The sequence below is a fragment of the Bos javanicus genome, chromosome 4 (assembly GCF_032452875.1).
Source record: "Bos javanicus breed banteng chromosome 4, ARS-OSU_banteng_1.0, whole genome shotgun sequence".
NCBI classification, from domain to species: domain Eukaryota; kingdom Metazoa; phylum Chordata; class Mammalia; order Artiodactyla; family Bovidae; genus Bos; species Bos javanicus.
Genome location: NC_083871.1, coordinates 77,675,472 through 77,694,111, shown reverse-complemented (window position 1 = coordinate 77,694,111; position 18,640 = coordinate 77,675,472). Strand labels below are relative to the sequence as shown.

At 56.7% G+C, this 18,640-nt stretch overlaps 1 protein-coding gene across 13 annotated transcripts in view; it reads right to left on the bottom strand.

The window, feature by feature from the left end:
• Positions 1–18,640, bottom strand: part of CAMK2B (calcium/calmodulin dependent protein kinase II beta) — a 92,236-nt gene that overhangs the window by 41,467 nt on the left and 32,129 nt on the right. For all 13 annotated transcript variants that reach the window (XM_061414452.1, XM_061414444.1, XM_061414445.1 and 10 more), the window contains exon 2: positions 17,033–17,127. In XM_061414452.1, coding sequence (XP_061270436.1) covers positions 17,033–17,127 — 95 coding nt within the window. The remainder of the gene's footprint in view (positions 1–17,032; positions 17,128–18,640) is intronic.

Genomic DNA, 18,640 nt, shown 5'->3' with positions numbered 1-18,640 from the left:
ACGGCTGACCACCACCTGCCCAGGGGACACGTCAGGTTGTGCCCCCTCCCCACGCCCGGACCCCCAGCTGGCAGCGCTGGCGCTGGAATAGGCTGCCTAGGGCCTGGAGCGAGAGGCCCGGGGGAGGCATGGTTGGTGCTCACTCGGGGCCAAAAGTTTCCCCCACGTGGTGCAGAAAGAGAAAATGCCGGCTGTCAGCAACAGAACTGACAGCACCAATTTAATCCTTTCCTTATCTGTCCTAATTCTGTTCTCTGTGGAGCTTTCTGCTGAGGCCTAGTTTGTTCATCAGAGGCAGCCGTGGGCTGGCAGAGCAGCTCTGTCGGCCGACTGGGGGCGTCCGACCAGTGTGCGGGGTCAGTCTGGGGCCAGGCCTTCCTCTGGAGGGACATGTGTGGAAGGATGTGTGACCTGGCAAACCCGCCCCCCACCCCACGCACAAACCTACAAAACACAGGCCTGGGTTTTGACGGGTCCTGGTGTCGATGCCAGGTCAGCAGGAAGAAGGGTCAAGGCCTCAGAGGACCTTCCACAGGATCTAACTTTTTACACAGGCAAGATGAGGCTCCCTAAAATTATGTTTTAGAGAGTCCTTTTGAAATTTATGAAACAAAGTGGTCATGGGTATGCAACATGATCCCCAGATTTTCAAAATGGTAGACTTCGGACCAAGCCTTAAAAATTAACAAGCATTACTCAGAAAGCTTGAGAGAAATAAAAATTCCCTAAGTCATCCAAAAAAAAAAAAGCCTCAGAAGGAAGTCGCCCCAGGCAAGACTGCTACTGATCCTGAAACTACCCCTCCTCGCTCCAGCCCTGTGTGCCTCCTTCCACCCCCAGAAGCACAGAACCTCAATTCCCTGCCCCCAAGGGCTGAGCAACTTATCAGCCAGAAGTTTTATATTTCAAACAAACAGAGGTGCCAGGAGGATTTTTAAAGCTGATGAGATTATAATGGCAAAAAACTGAAAAAAAAAAAAAACACAAAAACCTATTTCCACTGACCAGAGAAGGCAGAAATAAATCACACAACAGAACACACCCATCCGTGTGCATATCACCCCAGTCTCCCAACATGAGGCCAAGTGGAAGAAGCCGCTCACAGAGGAAGACCCAAACTGCACTTCATTCACATCAAGGCCAACAAGCAGGGCACTGGCACACGTGCGGCCGGATGGCGAACAAAGGCGGGGGATCCTGGAGAGGGGGCGTCCGGGGCCTGGAACACCTGCCCCCACCCCTGCTTGCCCTGGGCCCTTCACAGTGAGGGCCCGAGGACAGTAATATACCAGAGAAGCCCACAGGATCACCTGATTCACTAGGGAAGTCCTGACAGCCCCACTAGCGGGACTCAGTTAATGGGCTAATCACAACATGTTCTCAGAAGCAGTAAAGCCTCTGGGCAGGCCTCCTCAGACCTGCCCGCCCATCCCTGGCTCTGCTGGGAAGCGGGTGGACTGCGCAGATGGGGAAGACCCAGCCACCAAGTCTTCCTGTAGGAAGGGCGCCCCCTTGCCCATTCTATGGTCAGCTCTCACTGGGCTGCGTGATGGTGGTGGGCTGGGAGCCTCAGGACAGCCCTGAACATGGACATACCTGCAAACAGGCATGTGCCCTTTTAGAGAGGGGAAAGTCATGCCTGCAGACAGAACATCTCCAGGAGATCCAGCAGGCTCTCCCTCCTCTCAGGATGGGCACTCAGCCCGCCGCCCCCGACCCCCGCCGCCGCCCGGAAATGCTAACACCTCCCTGAGCTGCTCATCTGGCTCCCACCTGTCTTTCCAGACCCCTTGTGACTGGGAGGGCTCTGGCAAAACCACAGGGCAGTGGGTGGGCCTTCGGGACAGACCCGCACGTCTTGCCTCACTCCATCTCCATCTTGCCCTCACCTCCATACCCAATGCAGCAAACGCCCCCCATCCTGCTGGGGGCGGGTACAGCATCAGTAGACAAGATGCAGCCCGAGTCACCCACCATTCAGAAGGATACGTGGAAAACAGCTACAGAAGGACACAAGCGGGGTGGCTTCCACTTTTCGGCCTGTATGAAGCTCATAAACAGGCTTCACCAAACCTAACAGGGTGGGGGTCAGGGTCCTATCTGCAAGGCTCACTCTAGAGGGGAGGGGAGTGGTCCTTGCAACAGCCAGGATGGCAGCTCCCCCGCAGGCCGGAGTAGGGAGGCCTGGAAGTGCAGGCTGGTGGGTTCGGGGGTTGTTCTGTTCTTGCTTAGTGTTTTATTTGACACTATCTGAAGACTTTTTCAAACTTTAAGCTGCAAGAATAGCACAAAGTGCTAATGGATGGGGCATTTCTGTATCATCTCTGTTCTTCCCATGCACGTACTAACTTCCTCTGCAGCATGAGCAAGTAAGCCCCATACTTCATGTCCTCTCACCAGGCTAACAGCTCGGTGTGTGTTTTGTAAGAACAAGGACGTTCTCTTACGTAATCTCAATGCAGTTACCCTACTCACTAAATCCAATGCAGATACAATACTCAGTCCAACCTACAGTCCATATTCCAGTTTTGTCCCTGTCCCCATAATGTCATAGCTCATTTCCTCCTGATGTGGACGGCTAATGAATAGCTCATCTACATGCAGACAGGGCCGGAGCAAGGCTGAGGTCAGAAAAAGCCCAGGATGGTAAGGTGAGAAGAGCAGGGGTGGTCGTCTTTCCTGGAAAAATTGCCTGATTGCAGTCATAAAATTAAAAGTCAGGAGAAAATTCATGTGGAGACCCATCTTTGGGAAGCAGATCATTTTATTACTGAGTCTTATCATCAATGGCAGAGCCCCATCCCAAAAATCTTGACCTACTCCTGAGTGTGTTTGGGGGATAAATTACTTGTTTGGGGCCAAGAAGGGGCACCAGGTTGCCCAGCCCAGGTGCAGATGTCTACCCCATGGCCATGCAGGTTTTTGACCCTCTTGGCTGTCTCCTTTCCATATCAGGCACAGAGCACTTGACCAGAGAGCAGCTCTGAAACTCTGTATCACAACACATGTTCTAAGTTGGTCAAAGTCCAAGTGCAGGCATCTCATTAAGATCATAACTGCTTTGCTGTGGGTGGCAGAATTATGAGTAAGTTTATTCTTTATATTCTTTCCCCACCTTTGACAACAACCTTGTGTTACTTTTGACACAGGGAAAAATATTGTTTTGTTTTGTTTAATTTGGTCCTGTCTCCAGTAAGCACAAAGTCAGTGGTTAAATATGATGAAGGTGTGTTCTAAAAGCTGCTGAAATATTTGCCCTGAAATTAAAAATCTAAGCTGATATTCTGTGACCTTGGATGGGAATCAGAAGCCATAGGAAGGGACTGGAGAAGGAGGCTGTCGCTCTCCGGTCCAGTAGGCTGACCTCGGGCCAGGCATGTGGCCGTGGGAGGAAGAAGCCAGCATCCCACTCTGCCTACATCCTCTGATTTGCTTTCAGATCTTCCTGACCAGGAATCGAACCGGGGTCTCCTGCATTCCAGGTAGGTTCTTTACCAGCTGAGCTACCAGGGATGCCCCTCTACAAAGTCGAGGAGCTACTATCCCTGAATTTCAAAATTAACATCGTAATAGACAACCATAGACATGGTTGGGGGAGTCAAATTTAACCCAGTCTGCTTCGCACAAGAAGTGCATCCCAGCTCGAAACTGTCAGTGAGAACCTGGGAGGACACTCCACCTAAGCCGTCCCCTGGTGGGCAGCAGGACATGTGATGGGCCAGCGACCCTGAGCAAGCTCTGTGGCTTCTCGGGGCTGCCACACCTGATCAGCCTGCCACCCACCTCCCTCCCAGAACTCTGGCCCCAGAGACTTGTCTGGACTCAGAAGACCACAGCAGTGACCACCGAGCAGCCCATGAAAAGAACACAGTCAGAAGGCTGCCCACCCCAACCAGGACCCCTCAGCATGCCGGGCACCCCAGCCTGGTGCTCCCTCCTGAGGGAGGTCCAAGAGTCCTCTTGAGCAGCCAGACCCTGCCATGCCCACTGCAGTGATGTCCTGGCTGGGCGGGCGGTGAGCGACCTCAACAGAGGCCAACCAGCAACTTCCAGGGCTCTAGAGGTCATGGGGGCATTGAGCCCAGCTGAGAGGCTCAAAAAGGCCCTCCCAGAGCTGCGGCCTGGTGCCCCTGAAGGGTCTGGGTGTCCAGAGCTGCCCTGAGACCCAGGCACCTGCTGCTTGTGACTCACTGCCATGTCAGCTAGTGTTCAGTTACTAACATTGGTATGTGGCTCGGCATGTGTCCCACACCTGTGCAGGTTTGCATCCAAGGATGAGTGAGCCCTGAGAATCCACCCCACTGACACCCCTATGCATCCTGCCCCCAGACAGTGTTGGGCCCCCTCTCCCACATTGGTTCCTTCATCTCCCCTCACGCACACTGGCTCTCGGGTCTCAGGGTAACCTCTGAATCAGGGTGTGGAAGAATGAGGGGTCAGGGAGTGAGGGTGCAAGCCAAACTCCCTCCAGCCTCCAGAACCCCACCCTGTTGAAAGGAGGCCTCTCTCCCCTCCTCCCACCCACAGACTGAGCATGTCCCAGGAAGCCCGGGGACACCCATCCTGGGTCCCAAGGAGTAGAGCAGCAGTACCATGAGCCCCAAGGACAGCAGGGTAGGGGGTGGGAGGACTCACGAGGGATGCCAGAGAGGGGGTTTGGAGGAGTCTGCCAAATGGCAACTCACTCCAGTACTCTTGCCTAGAAAATCCCATGGACACAGGGGCTTGGTGGGCTACAGTCCATGGGGTTGTGAAGAGTCGGACACTACTGAGCAACTTCACTTTCACTTTTCACTTTCATGCACTGGAGAAGGAAATGGCAACCCATTCCAGTGTTCCTGCCTGGAGAATCCCAGGGACAGGGGAGCCTGGTGGGCTGCCGTCCATGGGGTCTCACAGAGTCAGACACGACTGAAGTGACTTAGCAGTAGCCAGCAGCCATTCCTGGGGGTACAGCTTCAGTTCTCACACTCCCTCTGATGTGATGCTCTAAAAGGGAACTCCTGAGTTCAGCCATCTTGTAAAAGCTCAGGCATCTTATGGATCTGCACCCATGGAGACCCACCTAAGTATGTGTGGGCTGGTAGCCAAAGATGACTGGTGTGGTGCGTCTAGGGCAACCTGATGCACACACATGACGTTTACACCTGCTCCCCAGAGTCAGCAGAGGCAGAAACAAGCTATTTATTTCTCCTGCCAGAGAAACACCCCCTGATAAAACACAGCATTCACTTACACCCCATGAAAGTGCTTATCCAACAAAACAAAAAGATCTTTAGTCAAAGACACCAGCTACATGGGACCTGTGATCAGCGGCTCCTGCACCCTAAGCTCCTGCCACAGCCCACGAAGCTTCAGCCAGCAGCTCCGCAGCCTGTGTCCCTGGCAATGCAGGGCCTGGAAGCTTCTGAGTGATTCTACCTTGATCTTAGTGCCAGGCGTGCCCCCCATCATGGAGGTCCCCAAGGTGGGTGGCCAGGGGACCCGGGAAGGGAGGTGGCCCGGTGCAGTTCCCAGACCCCAGGAGGCCCCAGGAGGCGGGGACAGGTCCATTTGGGGCTGCTACTCTGTTGTAGCTGGCACCCACCACCCACCAGGAAGGAGATGGGCAGGGGACCCCCAAGGAGCAGGACGGGGCTGGCGCGGCCACACACAGCCATCGGGCTGCGGGCGCCACCTGGTGGTCTCAGCGTTAGCTGTTTCACTCTGATGCCCTGAAGAATGGCAGCGGGAGACTCAAACCAGCTCTGTACTATCCTAAACTCATCAGTGAGGTGGGTGCCCCCAGCCACAGACCCCCCAGATGGGAGAACCTAGAGCTGAGTCAAGAACGAAGAGGAGGCTGCTGAGGGCAGGAGGGGAATGCAGCCCTTGGAGGCGGGAGAGGATGCCTGCACCCTGCAGGGTGGGGCACAGTCACGGTGCAGGAAACAGGCACCCAGAGGGCTGTGTCCCCAAGATCAGGACTGGACCCAAGGCCCAGTGACAGCTGTCATCCCCACCCCCCAGCCTCCACCTGCTCCCTGGCTGTGGGTGACTCACAGTAGAGTGGGGTGGGGGGTGAAAGGAGCCAGGAGAAGGGCGACAGGAGGGACGTGGGTGGGTGGCTGGCCCCTTGCCAGCTGCCAGGAGCAGCAGCAGTGCTGTGACCGGCAGAAGGACACCCGTGAGGCGCCGGGCGGGGCGGAGGAAGGACAGGAGGCCCAGCCACCGGGAGGGGCTGCCACCAGCTTCCCCCGGCTCAGCCTGGGACAAGTGAGGAAGTCAGAAGCGAGCATGTGTCATGCTGGATCGAACACGAAATCCTGCATGGATGGTCCACACTGCCCAGCACATGGAGGGGGCTCTGGGTTGCTCTCTCCTCCAGGGTGGCTACTGGACTCCTGGCCAGGGACAAGGAGGCTGGAACATATCAGGGCACCGGCTAGAGGTCATGGGCCACTGTAGCTGCTGCCTAGGACACCACACCAAACCTGGCAGCTACTGGACACTGAGCCAACGGGGGTCCAAGTGACATATCAGGGTCAAGCCCCGACCTGGGGTCACTCCTGCACGAAGTGTGGAACACCCACCCCTTGCGGCTGAGGTCTCAGGGGAGAAGGGTGCCCACAGGGAAGGGGTGGACTGGGCCGGCCTTCAGAATACGAGGTGTGGGAGTGTGTGTGTGGCCAGGCCCCAGGCAGCGACTTGTCTGTAGAATCACCCGCCTGAACATGCGGTGCGGGCGCAGCAGGAAGACACAGCTGTGGGGTGCCCAAGCAGGAGCCCCTGCCCTCGGCTGCCTTCCTGTCCTCACCTGAGCAGCTGTGACCGAATGCCAGGTGTCCTGCACCAGCCAGAGACAGAGCCAACCCTCCCCCAGATGGGGGGATGCCAGGTGCTGATGCTGCCCACCTCCAGAGATTGAGGAGAGCCGTAGCCTTCAGAGGGTGGCAGGTAGCTCCCACATCCTATCCTGTGCCCAGCTGTTGGCTCCACAGGGTGGGTGCTGCCCAGGCTCCATTTCCTCCAGGCTAAACCACATGTGTGGCAGGCTCACACCAACATCATCAAGCTGGGGCACGGGAGGCTCACTTATGGGCCAGACTCAAGTGACCATGGGGATACTGGGCACAGGGCCCTAAACAGGGCCAAGCTTTGTGCTTCGAGTCTCTTTCCCATGTGTGAAAAGGGTTAGGGAGTGTGTCTGGAGAGAGGCCACGGAAGAAAGGAAACCCCCACTGCTGGCCCCTCCCTCAGAAGCTAGCCCCTCCCCGCAGTCTGCCCTGCAGAGCTGGGCACCTGGCCTGTCATCCTCCCTGCCTTTCCTGCTTCCCTCCTCCAGCCTCTTTCCAAGGCAACACTCAGCACCCCAGCAGTTGTCTCCCCTCTCCTCCCCAGGGGCTTCTATGGCTGCACATGAGAATAAGGACCCACTGTCCCCCAGGTGAGCCGCCCCGCTGGGCCCTGGGATTCCTCATTCAGGTTCCCTCCTCTCCTTCCCACCTGTCTCTACCGCCTATACCACTGGATGGCACAGAGCTTTCTAGAATCTTCAGAGGCTCATGGACATCCACATCCCATTTCCTTCAGGTTCATGTTAATCACTACCCAGCATCAAGTCCTTAACTCACATGTCCCAAAGTTGTGAGAGTCCAGCGGGACACAGCACGGGAACACAGGCGGGCAGCTCTTATGGTTCCGAGTGCTGGGTCGGAATCTAACAGAATACCCTGGACATTCAGAGCAGCCAGTGGAGTCCACAACAGAAACTCTGGCACCGTCCACGGTGCCCTCAGCCTGGGCACTTTGTGCCACCACCTACAGGATCCTCAGGGTCCCAGGAAGGGGGTGGGCAGGCCTGGGGGTGGGTGCACCAGGGCAGACAGAGGCCAGTTCAAGTGTAAGCACCAGCATCTGCCAGTTTGAGCCCACTGCTGGTTTAGCCTGGAGGGAACGGGAGCCTGGGCCGCGCCTATCCTGAGGAGCCAACAGCTAGACACAGGACAGGACACGGAAGCTTCCCCCTCCCCCCAAAGGCTAGAGCTGTCCTCAAACCTCCCGAGATGGACAGCATCAGCATCTGGCCTCCCCCCACCCAGGGGAGGGGTGACCCTGTCTCTGGCTGGTGCAGGACCCCTGGCGTTTGGTCACAACCACTCAGATCAGCAACGGTGATGCTGGAGGCTCCAACCTCGGTTTCATCCCCTTTCTAGGCACAGGATGGAAGGCTGCAGAGGAGGACAGGTCTTTCAGGAAGGACATCGCCAGGCCAGGACCTCGGCGGCTATTGCCTCCTGACAGGGCTCCCAGGCCTGGGACGTATGGGACAAACCAGCCCGAGTCCAGGGGCAGCGCAGCATCCTGCAGCAGGGCCTGACCATCCGGTCACTGTCACCCGGTACAAGCTGGTTCAGGGGGAGGATGAAGATCGCAGGGGAGCACGGTCTGAGACCCTGGTGGTTCCTCCACTCCAGGGCACAGGAGTACCTCAGGACCACTGCAACTAGAGCTTGCTGTTTACAGACCAGCTCTTGGGCTCTTCACAGGCCTGCAGAACTGCTGAGGGCCCTCAGCTGCTATTAACATCGCTCCCAACTTTCCGACGGACCCCGGGAAGGCAGGAGAGTGGGGGTAGTGGGGCTGGGCCACCACCCAGCGGGATTGGCCCAGAGGCCTCAGCCATCCAAAGGCCTTCCCACCAGGCTTCTCAAGGCGTCAGCAGGCTGACATGCTTGAGCCCAGCCTGCTCACCCAGGGAGCGCCTAGGGTCCTGGGGGCATCTCAACCTGCTCTGCACTGGGGGCCAGCACTGGGGGCCCCAGGAAAGTCTAGTCTCGCTGCAGCCCCTGGTGGCACCGGCAGGGCCATGAGGATGAAAAGAACAGCTGCCACTGTAGCTTCTTGTAGCAGATTTTGTTTCTAAAAGGCAACCAGCAATTATCACACCAGCATCACCTGGCAGCCACACGGCCCAGCAAGGGCGCCTGTGTGCGTCCTGCAGCTGCCACTGCCTCTCTGCAACAAAGAAAGGGCTCTCGAGGGGCATGAACAAGCTGCCAGGTGCCTGGGAGCTCGGCCGACATTGTGCGGCTCCCCACCCCGCGGCACTGAGGCCTCTGAGCCAGCCATGTGGTCCTCAGAGCCCTCACTCCACCATCCCTCTGGTCTTGCCTTTCAGCGGCTCCTCCAGGGAGCAGAGGCGCCCTCTTCAGGCTCAGAGCTGTCATTACGCAGCATGTTACCACTGCATTAAGTCGTGGCATCTCATGATTGAGGCCCCGTGTGATGCACTGCCCTGAAGTCTGGTGAAACCGGGAGGGCCCCTAATGGCCTAGCTGTAGGCACCCCACCCTGTTCCTCCAGCCAAGTGGCGTTTCTCCCAGGCTCAGACCTGACCTGTCCCCCACTGGTGGCCTCAGCCCCCTGCAGGCAAGGAATTATTCAAACAAGCGGCCACGGCCCCCCTGGGGGAACGAGTGGCACCCCACTCTCTCATCACCATGAAGCCTGCCTCGCGGAGTCTGCTGCTCACTGTCCTGCGTGGCTTGTGTGACGTGCAGTGGCCTCCCAGGGCTCTGAGCCTGTGTGGCGCAGCCTGCTGTCCACCTCAGCTCTCTGGGCTCCATGTCCTGGGTTTGGTAGTGCCCATGATCCTATGGCGGGCTCCCACCTTGACTAACAGGCAAAAAAGAGATGATCCGGCTATAAATGACTATCCTCTCATGTCCTCAGTTTTGTCAGCTGTAAAGTGGGACAGAAATCGGGTCCTCAAAGCTGCGGGTGCCCCTTGAACCCCTGGAGGGAGCTCTTGGTGCATGTGGAGTGGGCAGGGGTGGTAGGAAGGAGCTCTTCAGATTGGGGGGATGACAGGAACAACCGATGAAACAACCTCCAGAGAGCCCAGGAGCTCAGGAACATTTCCCAATAACCCTGGACCAACCCTCCTTTTGCGGCTGGGCCACCTCCCCATACTCCCTTGACCTTCTACAGCCCAATGGGGTGGGAACTGCTGCGGCCTGACTACACAGAGCATGTGTATCATCCAAGCCACCAGGCCCCAGAGCCCACAGGACCTGGGGTTCACAGGAACAGCCATGCCCCAGAACCAGACACACCCCAGAAGCATCAGCTGGGCCACAGAGCTGCCACTCTCACCTCCTCACAGGTGAGGCCACCAAGAACACGGAGGGGGTGTCCCTAAGGACTCCTGCCTACAAAGCCTGGCCCCCACCCCTTTCCTTCTCCTCCTCTGCCTTCGCCCAGTTTGGGGAAGTTTTGACTTAGCCTGTTTGGTTAACAAATTAATGACAAAGACCTGTTCTCTCAACAGTTCTGTTTAGCATTGCCTGATAAAACACAAAACGACCCGTTTGGGACTTCCCTGATCGTTCAGTGGTTAAGACTCCATGCTGCCATTGCAGGGCGCCACGGGTTTGATCCCTAGTTGGGAAACTAAGATCCCACATGCTGCATGGTGTGCTCAAAAAAAAAAAAAAAAAAAAAAAAACAGTTAAATCTGAATTTCAGATAAGCAACAAGTATTTTTTTTAATATAAATATGTCCCAAGCGCAGGTAAACAGTTTTCTAATAGAAGCATGTCCCATGCAGTTTGGGACATATTTGTCTTCAAATATTTTTTATTGCCTATCTGAAATTCAAATTTAACTGCAAAATCTGGCCACCCTAGTCTGGTTCCCTCATTGCTCCCCCATCCTCCCAGTGGGATGGGAATGGGGGGGTCACCTCCCACAAGAGCCCCCAACCTTCCCTCTTACTCCCTCCCCACCTGCACCAGGACACCTGCAACTCCACACAAACCCACGCCCTGACAACAGAATCTGGGAGAAATGGGTCTGTCCAGTTAAAGATTGACCATGGGGCAAAGGGAGGGACCCCCACTCCTTTGCACCCTCTAGGTCCTTGGGGAAACCCCCTCCCATTGCCCAGGGTCACCTGGAGCCCCTACTCCAGAGTAAGGTGCACCAAAGGCTGGCTGGGGGCCTAGGACATACTTATTCTAAAAAATCATTTTTTATTTGAAATTAGGACATTATACAGTGAGGCCCTGGCTGGGGCCCTGGGGCCCTGGGGCCCTGGGAGCTGCAAGGGAGGGGGCAGGGCTGCGGAATGGCCCCGTAAGGGTGCTCAGGTGAGGGAGGGGTGCTCGAGAGAGGGAGAGTGGGGAGGGGAAGGGAGGGAAGGGGAAGGGAGCAGGGAGAAGGGAAGGGGAGGGTGAGGAGGGGAGGGGAGAGGAGGGAAGGAAAGGAGGGAGGGCGCCCCAGCGCCCGCTGCGCATGCTCAGCCGCCCCTGCAATGCGGAGCCGGCGGCGCGTCCTCCAGTAACCCAGTTCCACGAACTCCCGGCGCCCATTATCCTCTGTCTCGGGATGTCTTCCTGCTTGTGGGTCGTGGGGGCCGACAGGAAACCGGCAGCACGGGTTGCAGCAGGAAAGCAGGGGCCCGGGCAGGTTTGGCCAGGGGTGTAGGCTCAGCCCCAGAGCCCCTAGAGACCAGATACACTCCTCCCCATTACCGACGACTGGGGCGCTCCCCAAGGCAGAAGGGGCCATCCGGACCCTGCGAAGGGCGTGACCCTACATGAAGGTAGCTGGAGGTAAACCGAGCATCAGCCTGGGGTGAGGAGGGTCAGAGGTGAGCCCCGATCTCATCGGTGGCCTCAGCCTTCTCACGGGTAGGGTGAGTCCCCCAGCTGTGCGGTGAGCACCCACTATGAGGTCAGCCTCCCACCTGGGAGGTCAGCCCTCACACCTGATCCCCCTGCGACCCTCGGCAGCTGGGTGAAAACTGGAGCTGCCATCACAACCGTGGGTTCCTGGGCCACTTTGCTTCTGTGGGGTTCTGTTTCCTCTTCCGTGGCACAGGCCTCCCACCACTGACCTCGAGAAAATGCTGCTGAGGGTCAGGGCACAATACCCAGGGGCCTGAGCCCCCGCTCCAGTGCAGGCGTGTCCCTCCTTTCTTCCTCTAGGTCATCCGCTGACCGGGGTCATTTCTGGGACACCTGCTCAGGGCCAATGAGAACTAAAGACACTCGGGGCCAGTGAATACTAAAAGAGCTCGATCCACAGGGTGTCCTCCAAATGGCCACCAAACGAGCCCTAAAGAGCAACCACTTGGTGCTGACAAGGAGCAAGGGGAGGGGAGAGGGAGGCGGGAGCAACAAGAAGTGCCTGATGATGATCGTCTTACCCCCACCACCCCCGTCAATTAATTTTCCTCTAACTGCTTTTGTTAATGGTAGTTTAATAATCTCTTATTATTCAGTACATTCACAGACTCTGAATGTCTCACAATCCTCTATTTAATTAAGTATTAAATTTAAAAAATCTAACTCTTACTGCCTTTGGCACAAGCTGGATGTAATCTGCAGTGTCCTCGTGGCTCCAAGAACTGTCAGTTACCAGGTGGGACAGTTTTTCTGTGTCCAGCGCCAGCATCGTCCTGCCACTTTCTTTATCACTAGAAGCCTTGAAGGACTAAGCCAGTCTCCTCGGATCAGGAGTGGACCCCCCTCACTGCAGGGCTGGGTGAGGCCCCTCCGCATTGCACGGAAAATGAAGCGGGCAGAAGAGGGGCTTCTCCTCCAACCTCTGAGTCTAATCTCCACTTCCCCACTCTCCCACTTGCCTAGAAGACTCCCTACCCATGGATCCCCTGCCCCCACCTTCCAGGACAACAGCTGGGGCAAGCATTTCTGAATGGCCTCTCTCAGGAGGGAGGGCTGTCTGGAATCAGGACTCTCTGTGTGGATCAAGTCTGACCCTGCAGGACGCCGCAGGTGCAGGCTGCGAGGTGAACACCAGGACTCAGGGAGGAGCAGCGGGCTCCAGGCCTCCCCTCCCTGCTTCCTGACCACTCTCTGGCTTCGCCACAGAACTTCTCCTGGACTTGGACTTCCCAGATGCTCAGGTGTTTGGTGGCCAGGGATCTCCCTTGCAAACCCAACCCTGCAGCACACCTTCTTCTTGATGCTGCTCCACCCAATCCCTATCCCAGCTTCACACCTGGGAGACTAACCTGACTGCAGCATAGGCTGCACGCCTGCTCCTTCAAAATCCACTCACTCAAAGCATTCACTCATTCCAAAAGATTTATGGAGAGCTCACCACCTCTCAGGGCCTGGGTGGAGGGTAGGAGATACAATGGTGAACGAAACAGATGAAGTCCTGCCCACAAGGCCTGGCAGTGTAGTGGGTGAGACAGCCATCAAATAAAAACAGGGTGCTTGGGTCCCAGGTTCCTACTGGAGGCTCAAGGGAGACCCCTTTGAGGAAGTGTCATCAACAGGAGGTAAGCAGGTACAAAGTTCAGGAAAAGCATTTCTAGAAGGAAAGTGAAACTTGTTAGTCATTCAGTTGTGTCCAAGTCTTTGCCACTGCGTGGACTGTAGCCTGCCAGGCTCCTCTGTCCATGGAATTTCCCAGGCAAGAATAATGGAGTTGGTTGCCATGCCCTTCTCCAGGGGATCTTCCTGACCCGGGTATCAAACCTGGGTATCCTGCATTGCAGGCAGATTCTTTACTGTCTGAGCCTCAGAGAAGGCATGTGCAAAGGCCCTGGGGTATATAGAACCAGAAGAAGCCAGTGCCTGACCAGAGCTGCTGCGACAGAGAGAGAAGACAGGGCCAAAGGCAGAGTTTCAGGCCAGGTGAGAACTTTGGGTTTTATGTAGCCAGCCCTCAAAGGGTAGTAAGAAGAGGGTGGGATGTTCATACATGTGTTTTCCCAGCCTCTGGGTTGGGAGCTGGGAAGGTGCAGAGATGAACTTCTGCATTTGCCCTCAAGGAGCAAATGATCAATGGAAAAATTTGTAAAGTGACTGCTTTCGGGCTTCTGGGTTTCTAAGCTGGTTGGGAGGAGCCAGGGAGGCTTCCTGGAGGAGGAGTCCTAGAGCCTGCAGGCTGGGCAGGATAGTCTGGCAAGAAACGCGAAAGAAACCAAAGGGTGTTCGGGCAGCACTGTGCTAGGCTGACTCCAAAGTACCTCACTCCTCTCTCTCTCACAATGCCCCTCTGGGGTAGCGATTAGATTTATCCCTATTTTACAACTGAGAAAACTGAGGTACAGGGTGGCTAAGTAACACGGCCAAGGTCACACACTGAGGCAGTCAGGACCATGTGGCCAAGGCCACGTAGCAACCACACCAAACCCATCAGCCAAACCCCATTGCTGGCCCACACGCAGCATGCAGATGAGGGTCAGGGGTCCAGGACCCTCTCCTCTTACCCCTCCAGATGCCCATTCAGCTTGAAAAGGGGCTGGGGAGGATCAGAAGACCCTTGGGTCCCTGTACAGGGAGGTGGCTGGTTGGTTTTAGAATCCTTTTCCATTAGAGAAACATGCTGATCACTGTGGTAAAACGACGGGTAGTCTGGGATCTGCCGCAAGATACGTGAGTGGAGGTGGAGCATGGGGAGGGTTACAGATGAAACAAAATTGCCCGAGTGTTGAAAACTGCTGTGTTGAAGCTGGGGGCTCATTCTATCATTTTATCTATATTTGGGGGTGTTGAAATTTTTCATGATAATGAGTTTAACAGGGTGGGAGGAATGCCCAAGACCTTCACAGACCTGAGCAATGCAAGGGCCCAAGCGTGGAGGCAAAGCAGGGAGTGTCTTCACAGGGGAAGTGCTCCTGAGGGGACGTGACAGCAGGCGAGAGCTGGCTGCTCCAATTCCAGACCAGCCCTGGCTAGCTGCCCTGCCTCCCACCACCCAACCCGAGCTGTGTCCGGCTGGGACACTGAGGCCGGAAGAAGGGCTGACGGAGCCCCAGGTCTGCACAGCCCCACAATGGCGCCGTGAGCCAGGATCTCTTTGGCCCAGCCTCTGGGACTCAAGGGCAGAGAGCCGGCTGGCTGTCAGGAAGCGGGCAGCAGGGCTGCTGCTGAGGGGGCAAAAGAAAGAGCAGGCGGTAATTGTGGAACATGAGGGAATTTCAGACTTCCACTGCTCTTGATCCTCAGTAAAGAATCTGCTTGCAATGCAGGAGACCCAGGTTCAATCCCTGGGTTGGGAAGATCCCTTGGAGTAGGAAATGGCAACCCACTCCAGTGTTCTTGCCTGGAAAATCCCGTGGACAGAGGAGCCTGGCAGGCTACAGTCCATGGGGTCGCAAAGAGTCGGACAAGATTCAGCGACTAACACTTTCACTTTAAGGGTATAAACAGTGCAATGTGAATATACTTGAAAGGAGCTGCCGGATTCCATGGAAACATACTCATACTCAAGTGGTTTTCTGCTTGAGCCTCACAAACTCCTATTCATCCTTCAAGACCCATCCAATCTCCTGTGCTCTTCCCTGGGCTCCCACCCCGAAGATGGGGCTGGAGTGGTTTGTTTGGATGTGTTTGCTCATCACCCTGTCCTCAGTGCCAGGCACGTGGGAGGTGCTGGGTAAAGCTGGCGAATGAGTGAAGGTCTCCCTCAACAGTCCAGGGGGCACCTGAAGGTGGGCTCTCTCGCCTCCTGTGGCCTGGCACAAGCCTAGGGAATGAAGCAGAGTGCTCCTCCTACTTTAGAAACTCAACGTGTGCGGACACAGCTCCCAAACACGTGTGACAACGGTATCCGACCAGTGCCGCCCACCCAGTGTCAGGGAACCCAGAAGCAGCCCTGCATCTGGCAGTACAGTACACACAGCAAACGCTGGGTAAATATTAGCCTTCGTGTTATTGCTGTTATCAGTCTGTTATCAGTCTAGCTGCAGGATCTGAGCCTTCCTACCACACACGCCCCAGGGCTGCACTGGCTCCAAGACCTCCTGTCTCCACAGTGCCCTGTGTCACCCGTCCCCTCCTAGCATCAGCAGCAAAAATGAGGACGCAGGACTGACCCCACTGGTGCACAACCAGCCTCTCAAATGGGCTGGGACCGGAGCGCCTGCCCCTGGAAGCACTCAGCCCCGAAGGCCTGGTACACAGCAGGCACCCAAACACCCACACACGGCTCAGCAAACCACACAGCAGGCTCAGCCGTTCGCTCCCGCAGGCTGCTGGGCTAGAAGCTGCAGACCCCACAGACGGAGGCGTTCTCTGCACCAACCGCAGGGCGGGATGTGGGCCAGGACTGCCGACAGTCAGGGCCTCTTGGAGGAGAAGGAGCCTCTCAATTAGATTTGTGTCTGGATGCTAACCAGGGTCGTGGGTGTGCATGGGAGGAGGTGGGAGAGGGCTTAACTCAGCATTGTCTGCCCAGGGCTCATCCAGCCCCTCTTGTCTAATCCTCGGTTAGAGATCCGTGGGATCCCCACAGCACTGGGGGGTGGCAGGTCCCACCAGACTCCTTCCCTGGTTCCCCGCCTTTGTCCCCTCACCTCTGTGCTCTGAATTCACCTGCTCGGGGAGGCACCTCCACCATGGCCTTGTCACACTCACTCACCGCATGTCATCCCCTCCCCCCACATCTTGCCCCACCCCCACCACATGGAACACCACTGGATCAGGGGTCTGTCTGTCTGCCCAGAACAGGCTGTCCCCCAGCAAGGGCCTAGAAAGTGCCAGATGGGGTGAGGCCACATGCCCAGGGCCAGCTCGTGGCCAGCATCACATCCATCCCTGCAGGCACCCGCCACCAGCCCTCCCAGGACAGTCAGATGAGTCCCCATGTGCATCCCTGGGTCCAGAAGACTGGCAGGGTCCAAGTCAGGAAACATGCCATTCAGGTGGCCCCTCAAGCATCCAAAGTCTTCAGGTCCCTACATCCTCCTCTGGCCCATGTTCTTGGGCAGATGACACTATCTGACCACATCAGCCACCTGGTTGCATGGCTCTCCCCTCCAGCCCTGGGGAGAAGAGACAGGGGTTCCACAGTCCCTAAACGAGAGCAAGAGTGCAATTCAAGGTGTGAGGGTGTGTGGGTGCCTCTTGCTCCCAGCCCTGCGCAGCCGCGAGCCCTGTTCACACCCCACTGCAGCCACGAATCCCGCTCCGATTGTGTCGCCCAGGAGCCACAGGCCACTCCCCGTCCCCCAGCACAGGCTCCCCCTGCCCCCGGCTCCCATCGGCCAACACAGCCATTCCCTCCCTACCTCTGGCTGACAGCTTCTTGGTGTTGATGATCTTGGCCGCATACTCATGGCCGGTGCAGAGCTTGACACAGCGACGGACCACAGAAAAAGCCCCCCTGGGGGAGAAACAAGGAAACAGAGGCAATTAATCCCCCCAGTGAACACCCAGCATTCAGTCATGATGCCCGGCCTTGGGCAGAGATCTGTATGAGGAAGGGGTGTGTTAGCTGGTGTCAATGTTAGTTGCTCAGTCATGTCTGACTCTTTGTGACCCCATGGGCTATAGCCTGCCAGACTTCTCAATCTGTGAAATTCTCCAGGCAAGAATACTGGAGTGGTAAGTCATTCTCTTTCTCCAGGGGACCTTTCCAACACAGGGATCAAACCCAGGTCTCCCATACTGCAAGCAGATTCTTTACCATCTGAGCCACCAGGGAAGCCCCAAGAATACTGGAGTGGGTATCCATTCCCTTTTCCAGGGGATCTTCCTGACCCAGGGATCAAACCAGGGTCTCCTGCACTGCAGGCAGATTCTTTACCATCTGAGCCACCAAGGAAGCCCTGAGGAAGGGGCACCCCTCCCCAAAAGACTTCCAGCCTCCTGGCACCACCCTTCATGCCAGCCCCACAGGGGCCTCTTTCCCAGCAGCTCGCAGATCCCAGTTGACTGGCACACTCAGCTCCTATGAGACCCCTGGCCTCGGTATCCTCACGGACCAGCAGGACTGAGGGCCTGTCTGGGGGCCTCTCAGTGCGTCCTTCACTCTATGCCAAGTCCTCGAGACCCAGGGTCCTCCCAGAGCAATGAACGCTGGCCCGGCTCCAGACAGTGCAATAGGGAGGTGCAGCCTGTGGGGACTCACTGAAGGTTCTGGAGAGAGGGAGAAGCATCACATAATTACGCTGCAAAGCTGGAGGTGAAGGTCCCTCCTCCAGATCCTCCACCGCCACTACACAGCAGAGGCAGCCAGTCCCACAGCGGAGGAGACATTTACCCGCCCACAGCATCAATGCTTCTGAGAGGAGCAGAGACCAGCCTGGAGGGCTGGGAGAAGGAAACCTGAAAGGCGGGGTGACCGCTGCCGAGGTCATTGAGAGGTTCTGTATGTGACTCCCCAAACAATGACCCTTGAGAGGAGGATGGTGTGCAGGAGGTGGCAGAGCAAGCCAGAGCCCCGAGAGCAGGCCCATGAGGGTCCTGGGGCCGGCGGGGAGCACAAGCCAGAGGGGGCCTGGGGTCCATCAGAAGATCCTCCACGGTATTCGACTTGTCACCACCGTTGGTTTAATTTGATTTGAGATCATTTTCGAAGAACATTAGACCCAGCAGGTATGAGACAAAGCCAGACAGGAAACGCCTGGGGAAGGGTCCAGACTGGAGGCTGCCACGGGAGGTGGGCACAAAGGCTGAACACATGAACCAGTGGGGCGGGGGACACCCCTGACCACAGGCCCCTTCTCTGTCTTCCCTCCCCAGAGGCCCTGCAGGCACAGCCCCCATTGGAACCCAGCACTCCCCCGCCCCTGCTGCCCACAGAGCCTGAGAAGCCCACCAGCTGCTTTAGCCCCGGCTCCAGGTGATAGGAAAGCAACGTCTTAAATAGAGAACACATTTCTGCTATAATCCTT